This window comes from Loa loa, assembly GCF_000183805.2.
Source record: "Loa loa unplaced genomic scaffold supercont3.32, whole genome shotgun sequence".
Lineage (NCBI taxonomy): Eukaryota > Metazoa > Nematoda > Chromadorea > Rhabditida > Onchocercidae > Loa > Loa loa.
This window is the reverse complement of record NW_018108212.1, coordinates 265,657-285,874: the sequence shown is the minus strand read 5'-3', so window position 1 is coordinate 285,874 and position 20,218 is coordinate 265,657. Positions and strand designations below refer to the sequence as shown.

The following is a 20,218-nucleotide window of genomic DNA, read 5'->3' as shown; positions in this document are numbered from 1 at the left end:
GGATCTAATCCTTAGTTTAAAAATACTGTTTGAGACAGTACGCCAACACCGTCTTTCTGCATTTCAAATAGTAGGGCATAATAAAAGCATGTTCGGAGTAGCAAAATAAAATTAACCTTTTTCTATCGATATGATTATCATCCAGTTGTTCCAACCACTCATTAATCGCCTGGATTTGATCAAAGTTGAGCATTGATGGTTCATCACCGGCTACTACTTGCAATATCAAATCCTAGAATGATAAAAACTGGCAGTAAACAATAAACAAGACTATCGAAGCAAAAGAAGGCCAGTAAAACTTCTAGCAATTTCAACCCTAAAAATAAACAACACACTGCTAATTTCAACGATAAAAACAATAGTTTCCAAACAGAGCCTTTGAATACCTGTTTTGTCAAGAATAAATCAGTATCAGTTATCATATGTTATATTGATCAATAACAAGAAATTGAATGCTTTAATATTGAAAGAAAAAAAAATCATTTCTGAAAATTAACCTTAATTTGTTGATTATCAACAGTAGAAAGGATATGTGGTTGTTTGGTAATTGCTGCTTTAAGAAGACGTTGCCTGAGATCCGATATACACTGTGAACTCGACGCATCTGTTGAGGACCTGGAACATATTTTTTTACTTCAATTACTAATCACCTGAAAACTTTCCCACTTTTACTTATTACATTTCTTTCTCTTAGAAACAGAATTTAAAATTTATGTAAAATGAATGCCTTTCAGATGGACTATCAATAAATCAGTTCATGTGTAATTTACGTGCAATATACTACGCCTTTTCCACTCTCACTGGTAGCAAACTTTGAAAAGGACACGAAATTACTTTTACTTTTATTCTTTCTTTGGGACAAAAATAAAACATCACATCGTTTCATATAACCGTAATGAGTCAAAGTATTGATCGTGAAATTCTTTTAAGATTTATTTATGATTCAATGGTGTAAACAGGTGACAATCGGAGAAATGATATTTAAAAATCTGAGTGGAGTGAGAAATTTGCAGACTTTTCTTCATTTGGTATGTAGGATTATCTCCAGTGAATTATGGTGATTTTGGAATGGTCAAGATTTTATGGAGTTCCTCAGAACTTCCTGAATACTTCAAGCAGTAAACGGCATAAATGCATCCCCCTCTTAGCATCACAGCAGAGATATCAATGATTATGTGCTAATGAAGGTGGGATGAATGCATGAATGAAGGATGAAGGAATGAAAAAATGAATGAATGAATGTTTCTTCCATTCCTCGGACGAGCAGAGAGTGCCTCTATTCCGGTGATATTTGCATTTGCTATATGAATAAGGAATGTGTATGCTATCTATGGTTTATGGGTACAGGAAAAAAGACAAAATAGGAAAGGGAAGAATCGGGGAAAAAAGGATTGATGGCTGCTATTTAAATAGATCTAACCATAAATTTCCTATTTCTCGATCGATGGAAACTTATTCGGTCTCATTCTACTTTCTATTTCAAGCAGATTCTCAAACAGAATAAAGTGGTAGGGACACAACACGGCACTGTTTATCCATATGTCCTTAGCTGAATAAAGCCGCTATTGTAAACAGTTGTTAAATATCGACCAGACGAGAAATCATCTATTAATCGGCCTAATTTTATTCGTTATGACTGGCGCGACGGTATGTATTTCTAAGTGTCCATGAATAGAAGAGAAAACTGATGAAGGTATGGTGAGATGATGATTCACGGGAAAGTTAGCTAACATGGCTTATCTCTTTTCCCTTCCTTTCCTTTGTCTTCTCTTTCCTGGCCATCTTGTTTTGGGATATTTCTCTCTTGGCATGATGAATTTACCACTGAACTAAGTAAGCCAATAGCTGCGTCACTCATAAAACTCCTTTCACTTATCCTTTTTAAACAAGAGCAAATATCACCTATCATCTTTCGCAAATATATGTTTAAGCAATCCAGAAAGTGTCATTCTCATGAAAACCATAAATTTAGAATGAGCATTTTATGCTTATGTTAGCAGCACCTTTTAATTGAAACCTTTCCAAATGAAATTTCGCTCCAAACAATTACTGACTCATAGCCAGGTGCCACCACTAATAGCCTGAAGTCATATTCCAATGAAGTCACATATAACTAGCGTTAAGCTATTCCTATCAAAGTGAAGGTCATTTCTTACCAGACATTGGAGCCTGAGAACTATAACCCAATTACTCGTTTGGTCGAAAAATTCACAGCAAGAGAAACGCATGAAGTTATATTCAACTTGGGCAAGTTCCTCTCTAATTATCTGGTTCATTTGTGGTACTAACGACGCAGTAATGACAAGGTCCTACCTTAGCAAAGAAGTTGTAATGGAGCTTAAAAAGTACATGTAACTACTATGAAATTTTAAACAGAAGAATGCTCTAGCGATAACAAAGTACGATATTTTTAAAACTCTTTCAAAAATTAAAAATAAGAATTACGAACTGTTTAGTTAAAATTTTAAGAGTGATATGATTGCTGATATCTTTGAGCAACGATTCCACCGTATCGTCTAAATTATCCGTAATCTGATCGAATGGCAACGCCTTCCAATTTGCTACCTGCACCAAACCTGCAAATCATTGATTACATTAATTTGCTAAAACAACACTTCATTAATTGTATTCTGCTGAAGCAAGAACAAAGAAAAATGAACTGTATTATTAGTTCAACTTTTGGTTGATTATAAATTATCAACTGATATCACTCATTTGAAAGCATTTCATCAAATCAATAAGTGATAAAGACCCAAATGTGTTGTTTATCATAAAACATGAACAAATGGTATATCTGAAGCCCTTTATAGTACACAACAAAATATTTAATCCAAAGCTTGCTTCTCATTCAGCTCACATCCCTACCTTCATCAGTCCGTCCAAATGGAATGTTTGTCTTCTTGTAAGGCGGTGAATTAGCTACAGTAGTTTGTATGTTTGCATGGGATTGATGATTAAATGGGATGATGTGTTGTACTCTTTTGGTCCTGCTCTGCTCCACGTGATTATTCAACTCTTATCAGCTTATCGCAATTAATATAATCACTACTACTATCATCACTACTATGATCATCCATCCATCCGTCTCATAAAGACAACATAACTGGAAGCCGATCCATCTTCTAGCTCCTTATCAATTGGAAGATTCAATAATGCTTTCCCTTCTTGCAGTTTGTCTTGATCAAAATGTTTACAGAACATTAAACATTACACTTACTGCCATCACTTCGCTAATTTTATCTTCAAATTAATGATAAATAAAAATGACAATCTTTAATAGGCTCAACAAAGATTCCTGTAATAACTGCTTACATATTCAGGAAATCTCGTTTTCACTTATGTTAGAAGTTTACCTTCAATACAACGCATTATATGTAAATTTGCTTAATTTACATATATAACAAAAGACATTATTACCAAAGAAGTTCAATTTTTGCTAGGAGAAGATCAATAATACTGCATTTGCAGTGCGATTTGGGCATCGAATTCATCCAACAGATAATGTAAGTTGTATTGAAGTAAAGCAAAAGAAAGTTCAGTTCAAAATTTATTCGAATTTTGTTCCAATTTTTCTTGTTTTTTTTCTTCTCCATTGAATACTGGGAGTTCATTTCAGCATAATTTCTACCTTTTCATGGAACTTCAATAATTGTTACGAGTTTCATTGCAACACTACCTTAGTTTTTGTTCAGTTCAAAGTTGTAATTACCTCACTTATCCACAATACTTTATTTTCTACTTGTACTCTTATTTTCGAATGAGAAATTAGGAGTAGTGAAATAGACAGCAGTTTTCAGTTTTCGAATTTACATGGCCATTGTCAACCAGTTGTTGTCCAGGTTGAGTTATGTAAGACTCACGAAGATTAAGAAAAAACCAGTTTCCTCTGGATTTCCATTCTCCGCTACTAATTATCAACATAATGTGCTTTACCGGATGGCAGGAGGAGACGGAATGAATAAGATGATATTGTGTTTTGCGCTGGCACTTTTAAATATGTTATTTTGTTCTTTTTAGGGATCTCATCGCTGCATCTGTAATAAAAGGAAAACAGGAAGAAGATATGATGTTATTCTGCTTGTATCCGTGATTTTACTGACATTTTGTGGTCCTGATAGGTGACAGTATTTTTTTTTTTTCTTTCAACAATGTTTAGTGTTGAAGAGCTTCCCTGACTACTAAGATATATTTCGTTGCCGTATCCCTGCCCCGGTTTTCCCCTGCTCTTTCACGTCTCTATCTCATTCCAATTAATAACTTGTTTTAAGGAATAAGCACTCTATCAATTACCCTCTCCCTTCCCTCTTACCGTTCTGGAATAAGCACTTCAAAAAACAACACCTTTTTACCGGAACTCCTCTCAACATCGTCCTTGATATTGCTTTTTTTCTCTACTTCCATCAAAATTTTCCACGAAACCACAAAACAGGTCCATTTTCTTTATTCTCAAATCGCAGCGATCTTCGTCATCGTTAGGTGAAGCAATAAAAATTCAAGGTGCATTTACAACACTGCTCTTCTTATCTCAAATGCTATACCGCTTGAAAAAAAAAAAAGAAAAGTATTGGTAATTCTTATGCAGTGCTAGATTAACTATAACTTTTTCTAATTAGACAAACCTGATGAAAGTTTTGTGGACTGTAAAGTAAGGTAATGAAGGATAGTTGTATATTTGTATGCATATGTGGTACAAAATTGCCTCCTAAATTATCATTTGAAGTTTTTTTACAGAATGCTATCCAGTGTGATTTCAGGGAATTGTTTCAAATATTTTTTGGCAATGGGTAATAATTTAACAAGTTAAGTAAACCTTTTTCATGTTCATCAATTGATCATTCATGCAATATAATATTTTAGGTGACAAAGAAAGTTCAGAGTTCTGTGCAATGTTTTAGGTGAAATTATATTACAATTAGGATATATAGGCTTGATCCGCTCTCTTAATGGTTGACCGAATAGACTATAGTGTAATAAAATAGTATCTCTCCAGCACTTTTATGGCATAGATAAGGATAGAAAGGGTAAAAGATGAGATAAATTGTCAGTTCTTAGAGAATATGTCAAAGATAATTAGCGACAACAAATCCTCTTTTACTAGGAAAAGGTAGAGTAGAAAGATAACATGGCAAGAAAAGGATATGATGAGTAATGAATGACAATGATACTAAGATGCAAAACAACTGATTGGAAAGGAAAGATGTGTTGGGAAGGTCATAGAGAAAACAAAGTAGCACTAAAGTATCAAATAAATTCTGTAATTACTAGTTAAATTAACTTTTGAAAAGTTTATAAAGATGAAAACAGATTATCTGGTCCTCCTGTTTCTTGTTTAGCCTTCTGCAATCCAGTTATATTCGAACTTCAACGAAGACTACAATGCAAAAGAGATTTTTAGAATTTTTCCAAATCACATGTCTCTTTTCTTTACAATTCGACAACAGCAGATGACCTTGACAAAAATGACAGCACATCGGCGACGCCAAGGTGAAGCTACCGATAGGATTGAAGATATAGGCGCAGTATGAGAAAAAAAGAAGATATTTTGAACCAAGATTTCAATCTGTAACTTCGCCAAATTTTTTCTAACTTAAGACACTCATTGAGATGATGAAATTAAATCAAACACTTAAGATAAATCTATAAAGCTTATGCTAGTTACTGAGAATCAAATTACTGAAATAGGAATTATAGAGATGGGATACTACTTATACCAGTAATGGTACACAATAAGCACAAGCTAACAGTTCATTCCACTGATTTTAAAAATCAATTTTAGTGCTGAGAATTGCAAGAGGCTTTGCGCTATAAGTTGATTTGAAACAAATTCGAAAAGTTTTACAAGGACCAACAGTAAATAGCAGATGATCTGTGATCTATGGGAAATAATGCAAAATCATCATTTTTTTTTTTAATCACTAACTTATCAGCTCTCTTGTACAAAGTCTTTTTCTAAAATTATCATTGGCTTTGAATATTTGGAAAGATAAAAAGTAAATCCTCTGTTTAACATCTCTATCAAATGACTTTCCATAATCGAATTTTAAATGTTTAAAGAAAGATAGATACTACCATATACCAACAATGCTTCAAGGAAATGCACTAATTGCATATGTTGTTTTCATCCATAGCTGTCAACTGCTCATAATCAAATGTTCACTATGAAATTTATGTTTGATCTCCTTAGCCATATCTGGAAAAATTAACTTGGGAAGGAACTTCCAATCGAATTGTTCTATCCTCTATTCCGACATCTCCTTTTCTCTCTCCTGCCCATCTTTCGTTCTACAAAAAGCAAATTCAAGGATAAATCGGGTAGTATGCATAGTGCTTGTCACTTCGACTTTATCATCATCTCAGATCGCGGAAATCGCCTGGCTCACCTTGAAAAATGCATAAGTCTGCAGTAGCTGTCGCCTTCTCTTCCTCCTCCTTCTCCTCATCCTCCTTTCTCTCCTCAAAAGCAAACCTGAGTCTATCCTAAACAATGACAATGTCGTCGACCAGATAACGACGGCTACGACGGAGTTTTATAAAAATTCCAAATTGGATGCATCGAGGGACGGTAAGGACGAATATACCTGTTCTGTAGTGCTAAGCAATGGGATCGACAAACATAATACATAGATCTCATCTTTTTCGATAGCAACCGTAGCAGCGAAGTTTTTCAAGGGCGTTTCAAAAAATTTCACTAACTTTCGACATCGGAAGATAGAAGATAGATCCATCGTCTAATTTATTGACAGATGAAACAACAAACTGAAGAATAATTGTATCATTATAATAGCAATAGTGACGATGATGATAACGATTATGATTGGATCAGTGAATGGATCCTTTACTAACTTTTTAAGTACAGTCGAAAATATTGCAACTTGAGATTTCTGATTGAATATTTAAAGGATTTATTTATTTCCATAATGATGGAAGAGTGACATTGGATTTAAATTGTATTAAATAGAATAAGTTCCTGTTGTAATTAAATAAGTAAGTAAATTTTCTCTTTTGAAACTTATAAATGAAGCGAAGATATTGAAGTGTGTGTGAAAGAAGTACAGTTACTTTACAGCTATTTTAATTAATTTAAATCAAAAATGATGTCCGGAAATTTGTAGATAAAATGTTGCAAAACGGAATAAAGAAGTGAACAAGTAATTAGTCAATAATAAATGGATAATAGAATTAAAAAAAACAGTAAAAACAAAGCAGGGTAGAAGGATAAAATTTCTTTCTCTTATCCTTTACTTCTTTCCTGTCTCTTGAATATTCTATCAAACAAAAAATTAGAAAAATGCAAAAAATAAGCATTCATTTGAAATCAAATTTAATTCAAATGAAAAAAATGTAGTTTGTACATAGTTGTTAATTGACATTTAATTTTGGTGAAGGAATCGAAATCCCAGTTAATCTGCGATTGAATTATTTTCAAAAGAGAGACGACAAATGGATATAATAGCCTTTAGCTTCTTTTAGGGGATTAGTAGTGCCCAACATAAACGCAGCTTGCTACTGTTACTGCCAGGAGATGTAGTTTCTGGCTTGGATTTAAGCAGCAGTAAGGATAATGCCAGATAAGCCTGGTTCATATGGCTAATTAAAGAAGTGGTAAGGGATAAAATATATTTGAGAGTAAAAGATGTTACATTATCACAGTGTTTGGAGATTCTGAAAATCAATCAATAGAATTTTGTTATATACTTTCGAAGCACCCAAAAAAAACTTTATAAACTTGCTTCCCGAAGTCATTCCATTAGTAAGATGACTTAAAGTAAGAAATAAATGTCAAAAGATCAACCTTTCGAATTAACGGCCAATTGTGGCATGCCTAAAGCACTAAGCACTGTATCCACTAGTTGACTAAGCAATGTCGCACCGGAAACGATTGCGTAGGAATCAACAAGCATATGACCGTCACGTGCGCAAGTGAGGCAATGTTGCGGTCGAACTGATTCCACCACAACGCGCACCGGGAACATACTCATATTGAGCGGGATTCTGAATCCTTTCGAGTGGCCCGCAAGAAATCCAGCTCTTTCTACAAACCCAAATATTAGCTATGCAAAGATTTGACAAATAATTTTGAAACACAATATTTGGGACTGTCTGGAAGAAGATCCAAAGAAACATATTTCGGGTACCTTCTACCCATAGGCTTCATCAAGGTTTTTAGGTCTGATTAACAGGGGCAGTAAATTGTTTGCATAAATGACTAATAAATATTTGAAATTTAAACTTAAGTTCGATATTGATCAATGATAAAACACCAAGCGACTTACTTGTTTGGGACAATGTATTTGAAGGAAGAAAAGAAGAAAAGTGTCGAAATATTTCAAAATTCTGATTAGAGACAGAAGATAAGTTAAATAAGGACCAGCGGGCGACGGGTTTTGCAGTGATAATTATGTTGATAACAATAAATGTGGTTTTAGCCCGTCTTCTCGGTCAGTTGTCCTGAAATGCATTGAGCTATGGTTTGTTTTTTCATCACTCCGCAAGGTGTATTCTAATTCATTCGTAATATCGTCCAGGGTTTCATGGATAATTGAGTTACCGATAATGAAAATATGGTTCAGAATGTTCAGGTAATTAAAATAGTGACATAAGTCAGGAAACAGAATATATGGTCACTTTAAGGTGAAAAAAGGACATAAAACAAATTTTTCAAGAATTAAAAAACAGAAATCTGACACCTGTTATTCTTAAAAATGGCCTTAGTCCTTAATTAATTTTATTGCCATTTGCTATTTATTTCCTCAAAAAATTTGGCATCGCATATTTACTAAAAAAATTTAAATTCATTTCAGGAAATAGTAGTAATATAATTAGTAATAAAGAATACAAAAGCAGTTACTATGCATAGTGAAAAATTTTTGCATCTGTTATTAATCGGAGAACTGTGACAGCATAACATACAAATGAATGGAGTATCTTCTATCAATGGAACCGCAAAAAGCAAATTTATAAATTCGATGATTATCTGTCACAGAGAAATAACTCAACTTCTTTTCTAGTATAATTCTCCTTAAACCGAAATAAAATTCAATTAAGCGACACACTTATTCGAATGAAAGTTGGAAAAATTCAAATATTTTCAGATTTAGATGAAATTAGCTTGAGATCATTTTGGCAATAAAAGCTTCAATGAAATGCAGTTATAATATTCAAAATCTCGAGAAGCAGCCACTCGAGAGAAATGCTTTAAATTGCAACATTTTTTCAGGAACTAAAATGGACTAATTTTGCAAAGTTCAGACCGATTTTTTTTGGAAATGATATTATTACGTAGTAACAGATGACCTGGTAGAGATAATCTGGGTTAGTTCGTTGTTGACACTTAGAATCAAGAAGGAAAACGGTGCGGAATAAAAGTGGTTATTATCAAAAAGGTGGCTGACGATTGGGAGTTAAACAACTGCTGCTGATAAGAATGATAGTGAGGGATGGCCGAAATAAATCAATGATTGAATGGATGAATAGATGGATGGATGGCATATCATTACGTTATCAGCAGCTATCACAGGTAAGCAAATGGATGAGGGGAGGAAGGAAACACCATCACCTCACTGTCGCCGTCATCGTCACCGCCATCGTCACTGTCACCGTTGTAGCAACTGCAGCAGCAGCAGCAGCAGCAGCAGGAGCAGCAGGAGCAGTAGCAGCAGCTCTACCCTATCCGAAGCGATGATCACTGACTCCCTTCCCCTCTGAAAGTGAGCCACCCGCCCGCTGACTGTCTGATTAAATCAAGGATAGAATTGGGGAGCGATACATATCTATCTGTAGGCAGCGAAGCCATCCTTCTTTCAGGACTCCGCCCTGCAGGCTTCAGGCCCAGAGATACCGTTAGAATAGGAGCCACGCCCTCATGCATTGGAAATGGATTTGCCCGCAGTCCTGAGGATACGAGCGGCTGTTAGGAGCTTAATGGGAGCCATCATTGCATCCCTTTCTCTACCGTATTCTGGCTAACTACTAGTATATATGTTATCCGTTTACTGTAGGTTGTTATCGACATGTGACATCAACAATTCAGGTTGCCATTCTGGTGCAGAAGAGTGCCTGTCATCAGATTCCATTTAAGAATCTGGGGGTCATATATGAACTTGAAAGATGCACGTATCCAAATAGTTCATGATATTCTTGTGAACAGTTGTGCGCTAATGTTATTACTGATGACTTTAATTGTTCGATCTGTCCTATTGAATCTTGGATGTGAATATCACTAACTACACTCTTCATCCTGATATGATATCACAACTATCCTCTTCACCTTGATATAATCTCTTCAACTATACCATATAAAACAAAGTAGAAAAATATATCTTAAAAAGTTATAAGGACTAATTAAAAATCGAATTTTTGACAGTAAACGTTAGCATTTACGTAACTTTCACCTGTTGTCGTGTTATGAGATGACATTGGTGAATGTGATATGGGAAGCATTTAGGGTTGTCACTGCTGCTGTTGTTGTTGTGGAAGGAGATGAAGAAGAAAGTATTTCAAAAAAGGTTGAAGAGCAGCTACAGAGGGCTAAAATGAAAGAGAGAGATGTGAAAATGAAGGTGGAAGAGAAGACCCTCCCTGCTACACTCCATCACCAAACAACCAAAAAAGGTACAGATAAGTAGGAGCAGTAGTGAAAGACAAATCATAACTGGTTTTAGCGGATTGGAACAAATTTTTAAAGACGATGAAAAGGAAGAAGTGGAAATCGAAAAGGAATGAAGGTGAAAGCCGCTTCTTACAGGTGCGCACACATACACATGCACCGCTTTCTTCGTTTAATGTCACTATCGACCAAAAGATGATGTTTTTGATGGTAATGATAATAGCACGATAACGATAGTGATAATATGATAATGATGCTAACATTTCTACTGAAAACAACGATCGACTTTTAATAGTTATTCTAACTATATTTGGTTTAAAAAAAGATGAATAATGAAGATAAATGATGAACTTTTCAAGAAATCACATTTGAATTAAATTGATAGCTAATCGTGATATCAATGATGATTTCGAATACGGTGATAATAACACACATGATAATAATGGAGCCGTTTATTTAGTGAATAAATTATGCTGAAAACAAGCAGATGAGTGGAGATCAAACATCATGAAACTATTTGGTTTTTTTTTCAGAAAATTTTTATTAATAGTGGAGATTGCGGTAAACCTGGAGTTGGTGACAGTTATCATAAGAAAATGCTATAAAATGACGATTTTCGTCGAAAAAACAATAATGAAAACTAAACTTTACGAATAGTCAAATTATTGGTAATGATATTGTCATGCCATGATAAAAGCATTTTTTTTTTTTTTGATGGCAAGATTTATCTTTACACTAGTTTGTTTGATTGTACAATCGTCATGAATGTTAATTTGCATGCGTATGGTGTCACTGAGGAGATCGTAAAAGTTTCTCTTCGCTTATGCTAAGATTTATCATATTCATTTCCTTATTCAATGTATCTTGAACTGAACAAAAACTACTACCATTTTTGCTTCACACTTTTCATTCTTGAATAATAAGTAATAGTCCAGCATGTGTCACCTGTCCTATTACTTTTATACTTCCTTGATAAAATATGACATTATGATTTTATAAATGTTCATTTTACCAAAATGAAGCTTAGTAAACTACCCTACTGATTAGTTCCATAATTGTCATTTTTTTTTAAAATCATAAAATCGAAATAAATTTGTTAAACCAATAGCAATAGGTTTTCACTAACACTCTAACTTCAACTTTTTTCATTTCTTTAATCAGTAGCAGCAATATGCAAGAGCTTGTGTACTGTAATTTCTACCATTTTAAACAAGAAAAATTAGAGAAACAGCTGATGATCAGCAATTTTGAATAGCTATTAATTAGCAATTTTAGAAATGGATCTTACCAACATAATACGAATACGATAATACACAACACAGTAGCTAGCAATTAGTTTCTAGCACACAATTTCATCCATTTGCTGTTGAATATGCAAGAAACAGAATCGATGATTTGAAAGACGGAAAAATGTTACTAATAGTTCATATATCATGGAAGTTGATTAAAAACAGGAAAAGAAACTAACATAATAAATAAAAATCAAGTTTTTGGTACAAACCAATTCGTAAGAGAAGTCAATGATGACGATTTGTAGAAGTGACAAATCCGGATTATGCGTTATTTGAAAAAATGCTTTTATAATAAAAGTAAGACGAAATTTCTTTGAATTATAGCTATTTACATTGTCCTGTTCTTTTTCTCACTGAATAACTTCTGTTGCTCATTAAAAAATTATTTGTAGTATCACAGTGCAATACACGATAAAAGTGTTAATCATCATCAGGATGATCAGAAGTTCACTGTTCTCTTAGACAGCCAATAGCAATACCACTGAAACCTGTTAAGTTTAATCAATTAGCTTGTCTAATTGATGAACGAAAATTGGGTAGTTATCTATTTTACAGGGGGACATCACCTATCCCTACTTTACCGATTTCTGACTCATCAGCTCTGAAGAGAGAGTTAAAAGTTCCTGAATAGCATCATAAAAAAAGTGTAATTTGTAATCCATTTGCATATTTTAATTTCAATTCTGTTCGCAGTTCAGTTCATTTCTTAAACAGTTGTTGAAGAGCAGAAGAAATAAAATTTCCGTAAAAACTAGCTTGCTAAAAGCAGCAGCAGCATGGATCACTTTCCTTTTCATCTGTTGTACTTCAAAGAAGATAGCAAATTTTATAAGACAATTGAGCCATGGATGACTGTCAACAACGGCATTTCTAAAAAGTTCATGTTAGGACAATTACGGTATAGGAATTATTTTAGGATACTTATCTAAACAGGAGTATGTGCAGCAAGAGAAGTGCTGATAGTGTATTATCGTAGCAATAACATCAACAACAGAATAACAATAATAATCCTTGATTTTCAGGAATATCCCTGTTTTATGGAACTATCCGAATCTATTTTCACCTGCATTAGTTACCACTATTGAAATAGAAGTAGCAAGCAGCTTAGCGATCATAAATTAAACTGTGGAGGGAGCTCAACATATTGGTGTGGAATTTGTTGCATTTTAATTCTTCCTCCGCCCCTGATTCCCTCTTCCTCCGCTTTGCTATAAATCCCCGAAATTCAGAACTCCACCCTTGTTTTGGGCATATTGATTACGAATGAGTGAATATACATGTATGTCTGTGTGTGTTCGGGTACGTGTGTGTATGTATGTGTATGTGTGTGTGTATGTGTGTGTGTGTGTGTACATGTCTGTGCATGTGTACGGATGAGTGTCTCGCCCCAATGCCTGCTCGATGATGGTGATGAATATATCAGGGAAGGAAAAGCAGTTATTGATGCTGATATGGACAAAAAGTAGTGGAGAGCAATGCCGACGCCTGAAAGCTCTCCAAAAGTAAACAGTTGATTGCAGGACTGCTTGCTGCTACCACTGTTCATCGTGTACATATATGTCTGTCCAATGTATCCCATGATATTTCCGGAAAATGGCAGGGAATGATTTGGAAACTGAGATGTTAGAAGATATCCCAGAAATTAATCCTCACTAAGGAACTCCATCATTTAAAGATAGACAAAAAAATGTTATGCAAATACTAAAAGCAGCGTTATATTATTTTCTCTGTCCATTTCAGTTATCACTGGATAGATTGGCGGAGATCAACACAATGTTAATTTAACTGTTCAATATAATCTCTCGGAGACACTCTCATAGCCTCTTCACTGAATCCCAAACCCATCTATCTGCCTTTGGAATCATTTCGCAGCTATGTGGGTCGTCTCGAGTTACAACCACTTCTATTCTCTATTTGAATTCAATTGACAGTACATATCACAGTATTGCTATTAATTCTTATATATCATAGCCAAGATATTCTTATCATAAACCTACAACTACTCTTTCCATGATTGATTTGAAGAACTACGGCCAGATACTGACTTCTAGCTGTCTTCATTGTTTTGTCTTACAATTATTAGATTAACTCTATCTATACATACCATACATATTCTGCTATTTCTATTTAGGTCAATTTGAGATAAGCGACGAAAAATGGACGAGAATAGTTAATTTAACAAAAACATGTCATAGCAATTTGTTTAAATCACTACTCAAATGTTGTAAATCGAACTAATTCTTTCAAGGATTCGAGAGTAAGGTGTAGAAAGAGGGAAGAAGTAGAGCAAAAATAAAAAAGTGTAAAAAGGTTAGGTAGGAAAAGTAGTGATAGATATGGAATGAATGAGGTAAATAAAATTTTGTCATATGCTTCTGAAGTTCTCATTTTTCAGCCAGGCTTCACAAGAAAGTTATTAGAATGTCAGGAAAAAGGACAAACTTAAGATTACTTGATATTTTAAGGCAAAACAGTAGCATGAATTAAAAAAAAGTCCAAAAGTAGGCTTAATTTTTTCCTTTTTAAAAACACATCATGTGCAGTTGATTTTGGAAGATTGTGTCACTAGAGACATACATTCGAAGAAATCATCGGTTTAGAACTTCTGATTGAAGATAACCTGATATTGATTATGAATTGTAGTGCTGGAGATAAGTATGCTTATTCAAAGAAACCTGATAACTATTCCAAATCTTGAATAACTATCAAATTCAAAATGTCATACAAGTTTTGGGGAATAAAGTTTGTCGAGGAAGAAATAATTAGCAGAACTGGCAGTAGCGGTAGCAATAGTAACCGCAGCGTTCTCCACCTATGATTTATAATTATCAGTTCCACCATGTGAAGCGTTCCAAGTGCAAATATTACGTTATGTTGTACTGTTGCTTACAGTTTTGTAATACAGTTGTTAAATTAATTAGCTGAAAGATAAATGGTAACCAATTAAGCCAATGGGTGTAATTTAAAGACTGCTTTTCATGCATTAACTTAGCCATTGCTGCTTCAAAATGGAACAAATGACAAGTGTCAGGAAATAGTAACAATTCTTCTTGCACAATAGGTAGTTATTGTTTGTCAACCGATCGAAAAATAGTAATTAGCGCATGGAAAGCATTATGTAACACATACCTGTTGTCAGCGCTTGTTGAAAGACAGGAGAACTGGGAATAAAGATACTGAAAGAAATATGACAAAAACAGATCGAAAAAGAAAATGGCGAGGGTAAGGTAAAGGTAGTCAAAACGATGGCAACATCTTCGGCGAAGCTCTTGAACTTCGTTGTTTAGATACCTTCAGGGCAATTTCAATCTACTTTGAACAGAAGGAAAGTGGAAGTTGTGCAACGGAGTGTAACACAGAGGAAAGGGAAACTCGTCTATCCGGTCTCTGCTAAAATTTTACTTTTTTCTAATAATTTAACCTCTAGTACTAATCTATAGATTATTTCTTATATACTTGCTCTCTTTACGGTGATCACCAAATTTGATGTAGGAAAAAGAGAAATCAGTAACTGATAGGGTAGTAGCGATGGAGAGTCTCATTTGGTGAAAACAAAATATAGTGATATTAGTTGGCTATATATATATAAAAAACCAGCTAATATCACTAAATTATATGTAATGTGATCAAATGTATATATAATCAAAAGGATGATCAATGTTGTGGTGGTGAAATAAAAGAATTGTACAATATATCACCCTAGCAGTTTAATCACCGTTTCAGGTGACAGGACAGGATGGAGCTATTTACAACCTGGAATATGTCACCATCACTATCTATTTATCTTCCTCTTTCCTGATCCCTTTTGACTGTTGTTGTATGATTGTACATACATTTTGTTGCCTTCATTCAATTTCTAGAATGCAGGTTAAGAAAGGAAAGGTGAAAGGCAGCATGAATAGGGAGAAGAACATGCTTCCACTCTGTTGTGCTTTTAAATTTGAAAATGAAAAGAATTCCACTATGCCAACACATCTGAGGGTAAGTTTAGTGCTACCTTCATTCTCTTAATATGTCAATTTCCAGTTTTCAAGTGCGATTTCTTAAGAATAGCTGATTGCGTGTTGCCCTATGTGATACACTTCTGTTCAGATTTAGAATCACTAAATAAGCATTTGTTCCTTCTGAGGAAAATTACTTGAGGATCAAAACAAAAGCGATTGGATGACATCGGTCAGAAAAGAAGAGGTCACAAAGCGCAGTCCATCTTTTCTCAAAAGTTTTCCAGCTTCATCATCAAGATTTAATGGAGCCTATCATAGGACATCAGCTTCTTGTGCCGAAAGGAACTCCTGTGACTTAAGCAATGATGATGATTACAATGACAAGCTCTTCTTTTCTTAGACTGATTGGTAGACTATGAAAACCGGTTATCGGCTACCATTCTTTTCATCTTGTAAAAGAAAAGAAAGTGTAAGGAAAAGCGAAAAGCGGAGAAGGGAAGCGCAGTTGAGCTATTGCTGATGCTGCTAAATGGCAGTCATTTGTAGAAGTTCAGATAGATTGGAATTTCAAGGGGAATAAGGAGGGAATGGAGAAGGAAAGTTCATAAGTAAAAAGTGATAGCACTTGGAGGAAGAGGGAAATGCCAATGTTGCATATATTCCAGTATAGATGTCACAAATCCTGAGCCCAAATAGCGGAAGCTTGCAATAGCTTTACGGGTGGGGTGAGAAGCATGAATTCTGGAAAAGTAAGCTGCAGCAGATCCCCAGGTATGTTTCTGAGGTAAGAATATGACATTATGACCATTGAATGAGGTGAGCTTTATATGATGACATACTCTCATGAATAAAGTACTCGAAGTTATTGTAACAAAATTTAAGTAAATAGCCACGACGTTGGTCAAAAGCAATCATGAAACGGTTTCGTTTTCATTATTACTGTTTGGCACAAAAAAGTGCTGATCAGTTTGTTTACGACATCTAATTTTGCTATAAGAAATTAGGTGTAAATGCATTTAATATTGACCACCAATTTTCTGAATTTAAGAAGTCTATTTTTTATAAGCCTTTTCTACTTTTTAAATGTTAAAATCACCTCCAAAAGTGAAAGAAGGATTCTAATTTCAGTGTCTCATTTATATATTTGAATATGTAACTCCTCATCTCTCATATTTGATCAGCAATAATTGATCAACTTTTCATTTGTCATCGTTGTTGAAATGAAAGTAGAACTTTTCAAGTATTGGTCAAATTATTTATCACTTTCAAGGACGAACAGAATAAATTTAATTGATGACGAACTGATTAGAAACAATCTTAGTTTAGTTGAAAAAGAGGATTATTAAAAATCATCTTTGATGATTCTCAATCAGTCATTTAACTCAATGAGTTTCTAATTAATCAATAAATTTACTCATTCTTTTCTTATTGTTTAGATTTTTACTTTTCTCAAATTGAAATACCGGATTATATCGCATTTCCTGTAGTAAGAATTTCAAATGGTAAAAATAAAAACATTCAAATGGATTGAGTAATTATCAATGAAGATTAAAACAAAGTAAATTTTTTTATTTTCTATCCTATCTATTTAATGATGCTTGCTGAATGACCAGGAACCATTGGCCTGTTTTGAATTAAAGAAATAAACTGGGCTCATGTGAGATGTCCGATGAATGGCAATGAATAATTCAATACGCATTAATAACTGGAGTGAGAGTTTGCAAAAAAGATTTACTACTTTGAAAGGCAAATTACTTTTCAAGACAAAAATACTGATTAACATTGCTCCCTAATCGAAAAGTAGTGAGTTTTTTCCTGACTTAGTCCTATCTGTTTAATTCATAATCCATAATCTCTAACAATACAACAATCTTAAATATAACATAAATTGTGATTCGAAAATATTTTACAGAAATACTTTTGAGGCAATCTTGTTCATAGCATTTTATGAAGTAAAATCAAAAGGATGGGACAATTATGGCCATAGAACTTGTGTCCAAATGTTTTGAAGAACTTTGCTTGCCTTTAAAGAAGCTCGAGGATTAAATCTGCATATCATTGAGCTACGATACATATGTAGTATGTATGCTTAAATGCTGTGAGCTTTAGCAAGAGAAGCTTTGCCGGATTGCTTTCTCAATCGAGAATATAAACGATCTGCATTATGCCAAAAGACTGAAAGTTAAGGCTAAAGAAAAGAACAACTTTATAGTTGTGGCTTCTTCGATTGTGCTTATTTAGCTTAAAAAAAGTAGATGAATATTTGAAAGGAAGAAAGCTTGGTCAAAGAGCTTCGTTCGATTGATTAGTAAACCAATGTCATCAATGAAGCTGAACTCTACACGAGGGGAAAAGCAACGCTTAATAACATGCAGACTGGAGAAATGAAATCTATTAAAAGCAGCCTCCGGAAATCTAGTTCATGGCTTAATTAGATAATCGTGAGCCTGAAGAGTCATAACGCTTTTGGCCTAAGTTCGCCTTACCGTATCCAACTCAACTATCTAGCTTTTGTTATTGATAATAATTTTGTGGATAGGATGCGGTGCTAGGAAATTTCCGCAATCCCCTACACCAACAAAATGAGATTGCTTTCGCTTTAAGACCGAGGCCAGAACTCCATTCTCTTTCTAATCGTCATCAACAATAACAACCAATACCGCATCCATCATCGTCTCTTCCTGTCCACAAAATCCAAACGATAATCCTGTTAATTAGCTTTTTATGTTCCTTTTGCCACTCTTTTTCCATTCCTTTTAAGTGACCAAATCATCTTTCTAACTCATGAAATGAGGATTCCAAGCTTAATTTTACATTTTAAATGAAAATTGGCAAATCTTCCTTCCCAGATTAATTTAAGAAAGATGATCACCATTTTGTTAAGTCAACATATCTTTAGACTGTATGTAATGCTCCGTAGACATTAGAGACAGTCACCTTTTCGTCAATCGATTTTGAGTCACGAAAATATGTCCTATCTTGCTCTTACCAAACATGAATATGAAACCTAATTTATTTCCGATTAAATTTATGAATTATATTTCTACCTGGTACTAATTACCATTTTGCACATTTTGTTACCCTTCTAGTGTTTATTGAAGAACACTACCATCATTTCTTTGATATTGACGATATCAGAAATGTTTTATCCTTAACATGATCTAACTCATTACAATGATATTTCTAACTCAAATCTCATGGGAGATCCTACAAACATTTTAAACATTACATCCCATTTTTCTCATTATATAAAACCCAAAGACTTTACCGATGCTTAGGACATAGTGACAATTGGTTTAGGTATGACAATTGCTTGAGTTCATTTGAACAGATTCTGGAACATTTCGAACATACTAGTGAAAAAATGTCAGGGAACTTCTACATTTGGAAATTCTGAAACGCAAAAGCGTTCCCTCCCGTTAATCTCTATCTTCAAAACTTCTTAGATATAGTTTAATTAAAATAACCCAAGGCTCATAGTATTCTAAAATCAAGTTTTTTGTAAATCTGCAAGCAATATTGGAAATCAATTCGTCAGATGAAGCACAATATGATGAAAATCATTTTTCTTTTTGCCATATTTATGAGTCTGTTTGGGTGATTGTATGGAATTCAATCTTCGCTGTACTTTAGGGATTCATAAATGAAATTGAACTTTTTCACGCTACTCACCGATATTTCCCAAATGTATGCGATTCGAATCAAGGACTGTAGGAAGAAGAATTTCTGGAATGAATCATTAACCAGCAAACCACCAGCCAATCTTTCTTGGAAAAGGGAAGAAAGAGCCCTCAGATTTCGCATTGGCAATCGCTCTCTGCAAAAGACGATGAACGCAAGCTCTCATTGAACTTACATTAATTTCTCTATATAGCTTCAACAGCATTTTTGACAATTCTCGAATTTTGACAAAACAGCACAAATTCCACACCTTACCTTCATCTCTGTTTCACGATCACTCCCTCAATGTACGTTACTTATTTGTTCGTCTGTTCTTATGTGTTTATATTTGCCATCTGCTATTCTGCACCTAATATTAATATCGAATTTGGTATTAAAAAGCAACCTAATATTTTCATGTTGGCCAAGAGATCGTTCACATCAACGTGTCAGATCAAAAACCATAAGAATAACAGCAATAATAACAATAATAATAATAGTAAAATTAATAATAATAATTACAATAATAATTAATAATAATAATAATAATAATAATAATAATAATAATAATAATAATAATAATAATAATAATAATAATAAATAATAATAATAATAATAATAATAATAATAATAATAATAATAATAATAATAATAATAATAATAATAATAATAATAATAATAATAATAATAATAATAATAATAATAATAATAATAAT

The 20,218-nt window shown here is 33.8% G+C and overlaps 4 protein-coding genes across 4 annotated transcripts; 2 read left to right on the top strand and 2 right to left on the bottom strand.

Moving 5' to 3' along the window:
• Positions 1-16: 16 nt before the first annotated feature.
• On the bottom strand, positions 17-8,400 carry LOAG_16982 (hypothetical protein; the record flags this gene model as incomplete). The annotated part of the gene is made up of 5 exons (XM_020449637.1): positions 8,274-8,400; positions 7,793-8,032; positions 2,450-2,576; positions 498-615; positions 17-232 (listed from the first exon to the last, which is right to left on the bottom strand). The coding sequence occupies exons 2-5, from the start codon at positions 7,977-7,979 to the stop codon at positions 17-19; spliced, it is 648 nt and encodes a 215-aa protein (XP_020306814.1). The 5' UTR covers positions 7,980-8,032; positions 8,274-8,400.
• A 1,024-nt stretch (positions 8,401-9,424) lies between these two features.
• Positions 9,425-9,682, top strand: LOAG_03087 (hypothetical protein; the record flags this gene model as incomplete). Its single annotated transcript, XM_003138624.1, has 1 exon — positions 9,425-9,682. The coding sequence occupies one exon, from the start codon at positions 9,425-9,427 to the stop codon at positions 9,680-9,682; it is 258 nt and encodes an 85-aa protein (XP_003138672.1).
• Positions 9,683-10,409: 727 nt separating this feature from the next.
• LOAG_03086 (hypothetical protein) lies at positions 10,410-11,211 on the top strand (the record flags this gene model as incomplete). Its single annotated transcript, XM_003138623.1, has 3 exons — positions 10,410-10,611; positions 10,662-10,816; positions 11,140-11,211. The coding sequence occupies 3 exons, from the start codon at positions 10,410-10,412 to the stop codon at positions 11,209-11,211; spliced, it is 429 nt and encodes a 142-aa protein (XP_003138671.1).
• A 1,364-nt stretch (positions 11,212-12,575) lies between these two features.
• On the bottom strand, positions 12,576-13,477 carry LOAG_03085 (hypothetical protein; the record flags this gene model as incomplete). The annotated part of the gene is made up of 2 exons (XM_003138622.1): positions 12,576-12,768; positions 13,176-13,477. The coding sequence occupies 2 exons, from the start codon at positions 13,475-13,477 to the stop codon at positions 12,576-12,578; spliced, it is 495 nt and encodes a 164-aa protein (XP_003138670.1).
• Between the last annotated feature and the right edge of the window lie 6,741 nt (positions 13,478-20,218).